Source organism: Sceloporus undulatus, chromosome 4 (genome assembly GCF_019175285.1).
Source record: "Sceloporus undulatus isolate JIND9_A2432 ecotype Alabama chromosome 4, SceUnd_v1.1, whole genome shotgun sequence".
Lineage (NCBI taxonomy): Eukaryota > Metazoa > Chordata > Lepidosauria > Squamata > Phrynosomatidae > Sceloporus > Sceloporus undulatus.
Genome location: NC_056525.1, coordinates 166,406,441 through 166,419,354, shown reverse-complemented (window position 1 = coordinate 166,419,354; position 12,914 = coordinate 166,406,441). Strand labels below are relative to the sequence as shown.

Below are 12,914 nucleotides of genomic sequence, written 5' to 3'. Positions count from 1 at the left end.
CACGGAATTTTAATACACAGATTCAAGCATCCACAGTTTGAAAATGTTCAAAAAAAAGTATAAATTTCAAAGATCAAACCTTGATTTTCCATTTTTTATAAGGGACACCATTTTGCTATGTCATTATATTTAATGGGACTTGAGCATACATGGATTTTGTTATACACGGGGGATCTTGGAACCAAACCCCAGCATATAACAAGGGTCCACTGTAGTTGTAATCCTAAAAAGGTCAATTTACAAGGCTCTGGTTACAACTATTTCCCGAAGGGCTTTTTTTAAAAAAAAAATCGTTAGTCATAGAAATGAATGACTGCTGTTCACTTAATGTGAAAAACAAAGCCACTAGTATGAGACTAAAGTCTTGCCTGCAAGGACCAAAGTCCCAAGGATTTTGTAAGATAAGTCATGGCAGTTAAAGAAGTGTCAAATTGCCTTAGTTCTGCAATGTGGCTACACCCTGAGTGTTGCCTCTGTAGATCAAGCTACTCTTGAATTTTTTTGAAGAGGAGGACTATTTTCAGTGATAACTCCCTTTGGTGCACGATAAATTCAAATTAGTACATCACCCAGTGCTACCTGATGTGATGCTGTAAAAACCCAAGATGTAGTTAGGCTGTACAATAAACCTAACAGGTAGTTTGGCTTCTCTTCCTTTCACTACCATCTGTTGCTATTTTAAAAAATGTCAGGTTGAGTCTGTTTTATAGATAATTATTAGTAGAATAGAAATTAACAGTCCTTTCCATGTGTCTTAACAGGTATGAGTGAGACTGTAAAGGAGAAGTTCTCCACTGCATTTTCCATTGTGGGTATGTTTTCATCACATGCAGTTGGAAGTCTCAGCGTTTTCTTCTGTGCAGAAATCACACCAACAGTGATAAGGTATGGCATCAGAAAGGTTGCTCTAGGAGCAAAGCTGTTCTGACATCCATATTACTATTAAAAAAACCAGTCCACTTGTAGCTTAAAGCTCAGGTAGCCACTATTTTTAGTTGTTAAGTCCATGATTGGTACGAATGATGCAGTTCAGATCTGTTGTTCCCGATTGTTGAATGCGCTTCAGAATCAATTATTTTCAAAAGAATCGCTAAAGAACTAGTGTCAGGAAAGAACGAGTTTTTGTGTTTGCTTTGCCTCACTGCGATTGAAACTGATCACAGTAGGATTGGAACCGGTTTCAAACAGGACCGACGGTCATATAACACTATCAGCAATTTGCTTTAAATCATAGTGGGAACTTGGCCCAAGAGTTCCAATGTCACAGCGTCACATACTTCCCTGATGCTCATTTCCAGTAACTTGCACAAGACTTCTCTCACAGGTGAATGCTACTGGACATGCTTACAGTTGGCTAGCTATGTGGATATTGTGAGCCTCGTTGTATTTGTTTTGTATGATGGTTATTGTATCCAAAAATTCCAGGGTGCCAAATTATCTGCGCAAACAGAAAGGTATTTAATTTGGCTATTAAAAGAATATGCAGTTGGAGTAAAGCTCTTCCTTCAAAGTGACATTCCAAATGTTTAAGCTAATGTTAATGGATTTTCGAGTGTGTCATAACATGAGATGTAGTTTCTTGAATCTTACTACTGTTGGTCATGACTACAACAATAGAGCTCTGTCATCATATCTGTGTCTGATAATGCTTCCCAAAAACTCTACTTTTTCAGCCTAGCAGTGTCCCTGTCTCACCAGTTTTATGAAATATTTAGCTTTCTCTGTCAGAGAGCTCTGTTGCCACAACAAACTACAAATTCCAGGATTCTGTAGCACTGGGCGGTATAAAAATGCATTATTTCTGCAGTGCAAATTAGAAATTCTGGTTGCAAACAGATTGAAGCAACAAGAACAATTGTGCTCTCAACCCCCCATCTATGCAAGCTAATAGAGTGCAAGTTCTTTGATACAATGTCATTTGCTAAGGTTTTTAGTATGCTGATCTCTTCCCTTAGTTCATTTCCTCCAGTCCCACGCTGCCAAGAGCTTAGGCATCATTGAAGAATTCTGGTTCCTTATGCCAAGGAGTTAATTATAAAGCTGCTTTGAACACTTTAACAAAATGAAACTCCAAATCCTTCTGCAATAACCTAGTTGATGGAGCAAGTGTGTGTGTGTTTTGTGTATGTGTGCTATGTGTTTTCTGCTACAAAACAACAAACAGGCTTCTTTTGGTAGAACAATTTAATTATGGGAGAAGCAAAGAAAGAGTAGAGTGAGAGTGCATTCACAAACTAGCTAACAAGTTGGCATCATTCATTTCTTACCATTTGGGGCACCTTCTCTCCCGTTTCCCACTTAGTAACCTTTCAGAAGATTAACAGCAGTGAACAAAAGGTATCCTGTCTGCTCCAGGGGCCCCTAGCTCATGATTCTGGGCAACAAAAAACCTTGAATTCATTTAAACCTTTGGTTTGTTACGTGTGCAATATCAAAACAAGCTGAAAGAATCAGCAGCGTATGCAGTAACAAATACTTTGGATTGACCTCTCTGACCACAAGATAAATTTTCAGGTTAACAAGGATTTATTTATCTCTGATGAATGAACAAGACAGCTTGAATAGAAATTAAATCAGGAGAGGGCTAAACTGAGACTGTCATACTTTGGTCATATCATGAGAAGACATGACTTACTAGAAAATACAATAATGCTGGTTACGATTGAAGGCAGTAAGAGAATAATAAAACTGCATTGAAGATGGATAGACTCAGTCAAGGAAGCCACAGCCCTGAGTCTTCAAGACCTCGGTAGGGCTGTTAATATATAAGTCTCTCATAAGTTGAATTCAACTTGATGGCAGCTGACAACAAATTATTGTTATCCTATAATATAATAATTATTATATCATAATATTAACATGTAACACTATTTTATTACTACAGTATTAACATATTACTGTAGTAGTACATGAGAGCATTCAGAACATTCCACATACATTTTCTTGGTGCAATCCCTATAACAGTCCTGCAAAACAGATTAGCATTCATTGTTCCAGTGTCACAAATTAAGAGTGGGATGGGAACTTGATGCTGATGGCTTCTATAAGACCATCTAATTGATGACTTAATAATTAGTCTGTGGCAATGATTTGTAGGTTAATTATTTATTGTTTCTCAGCCCTTCAGGATCCCTGAAATGATATATAACAGACAAAGGCAAATAAAATATTCTTTTCAAATAAACCAAAACTATTTTAAAAGCTACATTTTAGCAAACATGCACAATTAAAACAGTTCCAAAAGCCATACCAAACAGTGCAGTCCTAGGTGCTCATTAGAAGTTTCAAAGAAATGGAGCCAGTTTGACTGAGGTCAGAAGGTAATTCCATGTATGAGGTGCTGCTACAAAGAAAGCCCTGTCTTAGGTACTCTCCAACTTGGACTCTCAGGGTGCAGGGACATGTAACAGGGCCCCTGCTGAGGAACATGGATTCTAGGCAGACTCACATGGAAGTAAGTGGTCCTTCAAATATCCTGGTCCCAAGCCATTTAGGACTTGGTAGGTCAAAACCAGCACCTTGAATTGAGTTCAGAGGCAAATTACAAGCCAGTACAGTTGGTGCAAGACTAGTGCTTGACCACTGTGCTTTTAAAAGCTCTTAAATTATTGCCAAAGATCTTTTCGACACTTTTACATTCTTTTTTAAAACCAGAAGTTTCCAAAATTTTGGGTGACGGACATCGTCTCAAAATAGGTGTTTATTTATCCTGTTCCACACCACCTCATGCATGGAGCAGGCTGCCTCTTTTTAAAAACCGGGTCTGCAGCAACAGGAGCATCCATATCCACTAGCTAAAGCAAGGCATGCTTTTCACAAAGTATTTTCATGTATATGCAAATCTATGAATCATGTACTATATTACATTGTTGTTGTGTACCTAAGGTTCCTTGGCAAGTTTCTTCAGACAGGGTTTGCCATTGCCATCCTCCGAGACTGAGAGAATATGACTTGCCCAAGGTCACCCAGTGGGTTTACATGGCTGAGCCAGCATTTGAACCCTGGTGTCCAGAATCATAGTCCAGTGCTTAAACCACTGTGCCACACATTGACTCTTCTACTATATTATATAAATGATCAACTAAGTTTTCTTATATTCATTGAACAGCCCTGCCATCAAAAGGCCTGCCTTGGGTTTCTTATGACTGGAGAAATAGCAAGATGATACAAAGGGCATATGATGGTTAGAAATTGTGGTTTTGGGGTGGTGTTTTTCCTCCCACCCATGATATTTTAAAATGGTTCTGTATCTTTTGCTGCCCATTAAATAAGTGTGAGGAAAGCCTGCTCCCTAGTGATCACATTGAGAATTTCACATGTCAACATTTCTAAATTATCAGGGAGCAGATTTATTAATAAAAGAGACAAGTGGACCACCATTGTTGTTGTTGTTACAGGTTGAGTCTCCCTTATCTGGAATTCCAAGGGCCATCCAGTCCAACCCCCTGCCATGCAGGAAATCACAATCAAAGTATCCCCAACAGATGACCATCCAGCTTCTGTTTAAAGACCTCCAAGGAAGGGTCAGGGGGGGGGGGGTTGCTGTCACCAAGGCTATCCATGCTAATTGAGCTGGGAGACAGTTTGGGGGTAACAAGCACACTTCTGCTCCTTTCTTCTTTGATATTTTAATAGTCTCCTCCCTCTGTATCTACCTCTGCCCTGTATGACTCCAATGACTCCCTGAATCTGTGCCCCCCCTTCTCAGGAAAATACATCCTTCCTGTATTAGGCCAACAGGACAGTAGCTATTTAAAGCAGTACAATGAATAGACAGTCAGATGATAAAAGCTGGGATGGTCCAAGCAGGTAACAAACCCTTATCTCTGCAAGGCAAAAGGACAGGTCCTTGCACTCTGTGCCCAGCACAAGTCTGCTGAGTCAGGGCCTCAATCCTGCAAGGAGAGGAGTTTCACTAAGAAGGGAGAGGTCCTTAGTTTACAACAGTGATTCCCAAACTTTGGTCCTCCAGATATTTTGGACTTCAGCTCCCAGAATTTCTGATTGTTGGCCAAACTGGCTAGGGTTTCTGGGAGTTGAAGTCCAAAACCCCTGGAGGACCAAAGTTTGGGAGGCACTGGTTTAGAAGGTTTCCTGACTAGAGTCTCATTTCCAGTCACTTCTGAGCATGAGCATTCTCTGGGCCAGTTCAAATGGGCTTTTGGCAATTTGGCAGCATAGCAGGGTGTAGAATGGTCTGCCTCCAAGAGCAGGTATTCTCCTTTGTTTTATCCCCCAAAAGCATTCTAGAAAAACCAGAAGTGGATTTATATCCACCTCCAGTTTCGGTTTGGGGAGGAGCTGTTGTGGCCTACAGTAGATCATGGGGGATGAAAATTAACCTTTGGGGTTCATCCACCTTTGCCATTTGGTGGGTAACGTTGCTATAGCTAGCCTGAGGCTGCAACTGCACTCCAGAAATAATGCAGTTTGCCACCACTTTAACTATCATGGCTCCATGTTATGGAATCTGGAGATTTGTTGTTTGTTGTGGTGTACCAGAGCTTTTGACAGAGAAGGCTAAATAGTTCACAAAACTAAAAATCCCAGAATTCCATACCGTTGAGTCATAGCAGTTAAAGTTGTATCAAATTGCATTATTTCTGCAGTGCAGATGCAGCCTCAGTTTGAACAATTCTGCTTTTTAAAGATACTTTTCCATACCATATTCTCTGGAATATGGTTTTGGTTTTTTTTGTTTTTTTGTTTCATATGGGTTGCTGTTACTTTTAAAAAAAATTGTACGGGTCTTACACTTCTTTGGGTTTTCTTCATACTGAAGGAAGGCAAGGTATAAGTAACCCATATCAGAGGTGATTAAGTTTTGTGGGACTATATCATTAGTAATCCTGTCCATTTGGAGCTGCTGTATATATTATACCAGAGTCTTACTGAATATAAACTGAAGATATCCATTTGGTAGTTACGAAGGATATGCTTGTTTCTTCAGGGGCGGCGGGCTTGGCCTTGTCCAGGCCAGTGCAGGCTTTGGTATGTTGACTGCGCCCATCATGGAGCTCCACAACCAGAAAGGCTACTTCCTCCACCATGTGATCTTTGCCTGTTGCACCCTCATTTGCATCATCTGCATCCTCCTCTTGCCGGAGAGCAAAAACCAGAACCTGCCAGAGAACATTCCAGATGGTGAACATTACACCCGGCAGCCCCTCCTGCCACACAAGAAGGGGGAGCAGCCCCTGCTGCTGACAAACTCCGAACTCAAGGATTACTCCGGCCTCCATGATTCAGCAGCTGCTGTGAATGACAGTGTGGCCGAGAGTGTCACCGCCAATGGGATGAAGGCGATGTAGTTGGTTGGAGGAGGAGCACTTTGCCGTGGGCGGGCTTTCCGCAGAACGTTTACAAACCAGTGAAAGAAGGGATGGATACACAGGGGAATCAGACTCTGCTGCTAAATCCACTTCTTGTAGGAATCTTTGGTTGGAGTACAAAATGCTTTGGAAACAGGTGTTTGGAGGGCATGGGGAAGGCATCCTCAAAGCAAGCAGACTGGAGAGAAAGGCCCATCAGAACATTTCTTTCCTCCTTCCATTCAATATTTCTATTTATTTTTATGATTTTGTTTTTGTTTCCATGAAGCACTTTACTGCCTTTTTTCCTCTTGTTGACCATAAACATGAAGCCATGTTGTTCTCCAGAAGAGTAGCCATTCCAAGAAACAAGTTGTGGGGTTCGTTCTGTTTGTTTTTCTGTTTTGCTTGGGTTTTTTTTTAATCATCTCTTGTGTTTTTTGTTGGCAGAATGAGGTATCTCTTGCTGCGACAATGTATTCATTGACTACTGGTGTTTTCAGTTCAACAGATTTTCTCAGTCTCTCCAGAATTACCCAGTTCTCCATCTCTCCCATGCTCATCCTAACCTGGTTTACCTAGTGTGCATACAAAAATCTCAACTTAAAATTTCAAAATTAAAATTCTAGAATGCAGAAGTAGAGTTTAGCTAGCGAGCCCTGGTATATTTTTTAAAAGCCGTTTTCCAAATTTTAGAGGTAGCGGAGTCCACTTGCAAGTCAAAGCTGAAAACAAACTTTTGCACAAGCAAAGCCTTCCCCGTCCACCCCAAAGCAAATCAGGCATATGGACTGAAATGGGAAATGTGTCTCTCCATAGAGAAGTCTTGCACGTGTTCATCCACAATGATAAGCAATGTCTGGGAGGAAAAGTGCATTGCTAAGTGGTAAACTCAGTGCTTTACTAAGAGTGGTTTTTAACCTAACAAGAAGTGTTAGAATGATTAGGTATTTTAGAAGAGTATCTCCAAGTTGGGAGGAAAAAATGATAGCCAGAAGGGTCAAGGACTCTACAATGCTTGTTTCAGAAGCATCAAGGCTGGATTTCTGGCTATCCCAACATGGGTTCAGTTATGTGACCCTTACAGTCCCTAAGACTGTTCAGTTTTTAATGGATGAATAGAAGTGATAACACTGTAAATGAACTGACACAATAAATTAAAATTTCAGATTGGGGGAATAGAAGTGGAGGGGAATAAACCATTGGAAGGGATCTTTGGATGGCCAGAGTAGTCTTTGTATGGAAACTAGTAATTTCTCCCGTTTTTCAAGGATAGCATTGCCGTATTGTCAGCTGGCTGCCATCTTCAATATGAAAACCTATAGGAAATTGCCATTAAGTGCACCAAAATAAAATCCTAAGTGCTCTTGCAGGATTTCTCACCCCACTCACCCACCAGTAGATTGAATCAGCTGGTCCCATGGGATCACTTGACTGAAAATAGACACTTGATATCCTGACTCCTAAAGGAGGTAGCATGTGCTGAAATTCAGCAGGGCTTGCCTCTGCATAAAATTGGGTTAGGAACAGTGGGTTGGGGAAGCAAAATAACTCCTCTTCCCTCAAGAGCTGGCAATAGGTTTTGCCAGCCATTTGCCCTTCTGCAAAGGCTGGTTCTTTAAATGTTGGCTCTGGGAGGACAGCCATTTAGTGCCAGGTTCATGCGAGCAGGTTCTGCATTACTTGTGACAACTTGGAGTCAATTGTTCTCCCTCCCTCCCCTTCTACTCAGACCATCCATTTGTGATTGACTGCCCAGTAGTACAGCCATTTTAAAAGTGTGCACCAGCCCTTTGTGCAGTGATGTCTTGAACCATTCATTTGACAGTCACTTTGTTTGAGATGCATCCTGCATTTGCGGGCAAAGGGCAGGGCTCACTGTTAAGTCACCCTCCCTGCCATGTCCCTTCTTTGCTCTAAATATTGTCTGTTAACTTGACTTTATCTGTGTTTCTCTTCCCGTCTTCTGTCAGACTGCTCTTTGCATTCCCATGACCTGCACCGAGCTCAATACCCCACTGCTTGTCACTCAGCAAAGTAGCCCAGTAGCCTCTGGCGCTGGCTGGCTAAATCTGCTAGAGGGGCAACATGGGCCTGGGGAAGAGGCACAAATTTATGTATGTGAGAAGCAAAATAATGTTGTCTTAAAGCTGCTAATTTTCATACTGAGGAAGAAACACTCTGGGAAATCTTTCTCAAGCCCAGTGAAGAAAAGAACAAAATGAAACACTGGATTTGTTCAATGGTGAATTCTTGTGTTTTTTCTCTCCTCAAAGTGCCACTGCTGTGAGGCTTGTGGGGAAAAAAGTGTGAGCCTAATCCTTTTTATGCTCTCTAGTAAACTGTCTGGCTCTGCCCACCAAATGGCCATGTTTCTCCTGTTCTTTTTAATGTCTAGACAATTACAACCTTACGTTTTAATGGGGGGTGGGGGAGAGACAAAACAAGGCCTTTTGAATTGTGCAATATTCATGTGCCAAATTTGTGTGATGCCTTTTGCCTTTTATATAATGCTTTTATTACAAGCTATGTATCAGGAACAGTGGATTTGTTGTAAGATCTCTGAAGGACAAATTGGATGTGTTTTTCAGCGGAGCAGGGCCTGGAGAAGCATTAGAGAGAAGAGAGAATTGATTGTCAACTTGCAGAGCTGACACACAGCACTTTTGCAATCCATGTGGTACAGAACAGCTTTTTAATTCCCACCTCTGTGCATATATCTGTAGACTAGAATACTAGTCATGCTAACCACTCACCAGCCTATGGAGTTTTTTTCATTTTAGCAATTTTGAATTCCCTGTTGTGCTCATTTATGTCACCTGCTGTGCTTTCTACTTTCCTGTTCCAATGTGAAGCTCCTTTAACTTTACAAACCAGCAGAGTAAGAGAGAAAGGTGTCAGCATGTGTAAAGAAAAATGTGAGGTGACAGGAGCTCTTGGTAATTCTCATATGTACTTAACCTTTTGATTTTATTTTGGTCTTAAAACTGACATTTGGAGTTAGTACTTTACAATTCATCCCAAACTTTAATGGTCTGCTGGGTTTCAGGTAACTTGAGTTAATTTTCCATAGTGCTTCAACTCAGAGGGTTTTTTGGTGTGTTTCTTTTTAAGTACTGGCCTAGTAATTTGTATTAAATAACTGATTCAGGACACCCTTGGTGAAGAGATGAGACAAAAATTTAAATGCTCAGCTTGGGAAAAGAACACACCACAGTATGCTTGAGTGCTGCCCTAGATAACTTGAACATCATCCTTGGGTGCCTCCAGACAGACAACTCCTAGAAGAACTGGTCAAATGGCACTGTGCAACTGTTCGGTCTTTCCTTCCTTAGTAGGTCTTTTTTTTTTTAACTCTGGCTGCTGTGTTGCAAATTGTTGCAGGCCTGCTGAAGTGTCTCAGTGATTACTTCTCTACTTGAACAGATATTGGCTAAAATCCTCTTATCACAGTGTACATTACATAACTTTACATATACAAGTGGGGATCGGGTTCCAGCACTTCTTGTGGATACCAAAATCCATGGATGAGTCCCAATCCTATATATACAATGGCATAGTAAAATGGTATCCCTTATATAAAATAGGAAAATCAAGGTTTGCTATTTGGAACTTCTTTATTTTCAATATTTTCAATATTTTCAAGCCATGGATGGTTGATTCCATGGATGCAGAATCCATGGATATGGAGGGCCTACTCTACTTAGCTAAATAACAGAGGTACTAAAAAAAAAACACATATTAGTGAATTGCAAAGCTGTGTAATGGGAAAGTGGCAAGTGTCCCAATGTGCACAGGCATTCTCAAGTCATTGTCCCTATGAGCAATTGGATCAATGCATATCAGTCCTGTTGTGCATCAATGACTTTGTGGGCTCCCCTGTGTAGTAACGTAATAGCAGCCATTTATTGGAAACGGGCATTATGAGACTGCCTAATTGCAATTCCACATTCAAAGACAAAAGTCCCCAGCAGGAGTCAGGCCATAATTTTTAAATAGGTCTGTGAAATAACTGAGCTCTTCATTTAGGTATTTTTGATGTTAACTCAGATCGGTCACTCCAGCATTTAGTTTCTGGGCCTTTCATGGTTCAGCCATTGTAAATTGCAGTCTGGTAGCCCTTAATTAGACCATGGGTGAGCTAATGTGGCCAAATGGCTTTGGGCGGCAACCCTCATAAGCCCTGGACAGAACAGTCAATTATAAAGAATGGAGGATTTACAGTACAACTACAACTGGAGGGCCACAAGCTGGCCACCCTGGGTTTAGACCTTTCGCCTTTTCCATAGGTGTAAGGGGTAGTGGGCTCTGTACATCACAGGACTACACACATGTCCAGTAGGCTGCAAATTCTATTAGCCCTTTGTCAGGAGGACAAGTGGACTTTTTTACATTCCACTCTGTAGAATGTAAATGAGACTCTGCAACAGCATAAAAGCAAAAGTGAAAAGTGTGATTCACTTTTCCCAGTGAATGGAAATCTGCAGCTATGATAAAGTGATGGTGTTCATCCAGCTGCTATCTTGGATGAACAAGTTTTGCAGTGATTTCATTGCACTTCAAAGGTCCTGAAAAATTCTGTTTGAGCAGAAGCCCAAAAGAAATGAGCATCTACTATCATGACACTTTTGGCACTACTGTTTTTTCAACAGCAGCAGCACTTTGGCTGGCTTCAGCCTAGATTCCCTAAACTAGGAATAGGGTACCTTTGGCATTCAGCATGTTTTGACTACACCGCCCAGAATTCCTTACATTGACCATGCTGTGACCAGGACATCTAGGAGTGAATGTCCCAAGGCTCCCTAAGCCTGCTCGAACCTCAATTCTCACTTTTGTTGAGGAACTACACATACTGTACATGCTATGGCACATAGCACTTGGTAGAGATTGTTAAATAAAAAGCCCAGGGTGTTTGTTCAAGACGCAAGGCAGCCTGTCATTCCAAGAGTGGGAAATACATACCCCCTCAAGAGGAACATGCCCTTAACTGCATCCCAAGATGGAAAACACTGGTCAAGGTACTATCAATTCAGGTCAAGGGTTTGGGAACATGTGGCCCTCCCAGTGTGGACAGCAACTCTCAATGGGTTTTAGCAGTACTGATAATGATGAAAGATAATGGGTGCTGAAATACAACAACAGCTGGAGCACTGAAATGCTCCACACCCCTGACTTAGCTCTTGTTTCCTCTTCCTGAGCCAAGCTCAGCAAGTCCATATGGCTTTTTAACTACTACTGTTATTAATAAGCACTGAAATGATTTGCTCAGAACCTTTTAACACAGTGAAAATTAATATCTGGAATAAACTCTGAAAGAAATTACATTTTTGTATAAATTATGTTACATGGAATAGATAACTACTTTAGATAACTACTATGTGGGAATGCATTTATAGTTGGGTGTGTTGAATTGTTGGTTCCATTTGTTTTGTTATTTAATTGGAAATATTTCCTTTTTGTTGCCAGTTTCTAAAAGCCAAACAAGGGGAGAAAAAATAATAATTCATCAAATGCAGAAGTGCCATTAAAACAAAAGAACTTTGAATGTCATATGAAATTACATCTGTAGCTGGGACAGAAAGACAACAGTAAAGTGTGGCAGATCTTTCACACTTGATTTTTTTAAAAGAAAAATTAACAGAACCTCATTTTTCAATGTGTTGTGTGCAAATGTTTTGGGAACAGAGTAGCGTGCAATGTCTGTAGTGGGTGAGATTCCCCCCTTCCCTCCCCCTCCCCCAGTTTCTGATGAAGTTTTATTGACTAATTGTTGTTACTGTATGGGTTTTTTGATCATGAGTAGTTTGGTGCTTCTTCATAGCACAAGCTTAAAAAAAATCAACTACTGAAGAACAGTCTTAAAAGCTAAGTGTCTGCATGATGTTACACCCGGTGTACCTACTGAAACAACTTTGTATGTAAATGTACAGGAATAAAAACAGACATTGCCCGGTTAGCATCCCATGCCTTGTCTGTGTTTCTTACCCATGGCACATTTGTTCTCAAGGCTCCAAAAACTCCTTGGAGAATTAAACCAAAGCACAGTCACCACGAGAGGTTGTTAGATTCCCATCAGCCTCTGGCACTGATCCATTGGGAAGACATTGTGCATCCTGGAGATTGTAGTGGGGAAATGACCGAATTGCCTCTGTTACTCAGAATAAAAAGGGTCAGGTTTAACCATGCTCTTTAAAAAAAAGGCAAAAAACCCTCAGCCAAGATCCTGCACTTTCAGACGTAGCCAAGATGGTGAAAGGCCACTACTCCAGCTACTCCTGCCAATGCCACCCCTAAAACCCTCCCTCTTAAGCCAGACAATGGACCAAGCAAGGGGGTTATGAGCCACAGTGGCAGCACTTTCCTGGTGACAGTGCTTTGAGACAAACAGCTGAAGAGAATCTCGGGGTCCTGCTTGCAACTACTTCTCATCATAAATGTGTGTCCCAAAAGTTCCACAATCATAAATAATGAAAAAGCTTGTGATTTTGTAAATATTGAAAAGGATGACAACCATAGTTTGGCTGCAGAGTAAAAAGGCCAAATCAGACTTCCTTACCCCAGAATTGAAGGGAATTTAACATCTCCTGCAGAAAGAAATGCAAA

The 12,914-nt window shown here is 41.0% G+C and overlaps 1 protein-coding gene across 2 annotated transcripts in view; it reads left to right on the top strand.

Moving 5' to 3' along the window:
* SLC22A23 (solute carrier family 22 member 23) overlaps positions 1 to 12,270 on the top strand; it is a 135,540-nt gene extending 123,270 nt beyond the window's left edge. For both annotated transcript variants that reach the window (XM_042461551.1, XM_042461550.1), the window contains 2 exons: positions 762 to 885; positions 5,951 to 12,270. In XM_042461551.1, coding sequence (XP_042317485.1) covers positions 762 to 885; positions 5,951 to 6,311 — 485 coding nt within the window. In that variant the 3' untranslated portion in view covers positions 6,312 to 12,270. The remainder of the gene's footprint in view (positions 1 to 761; positions 886 to 5,950) is intronic.
* The last annotated feature ends 644 nt before the right edge of the window (positions 12,271 to 12,914 follow it).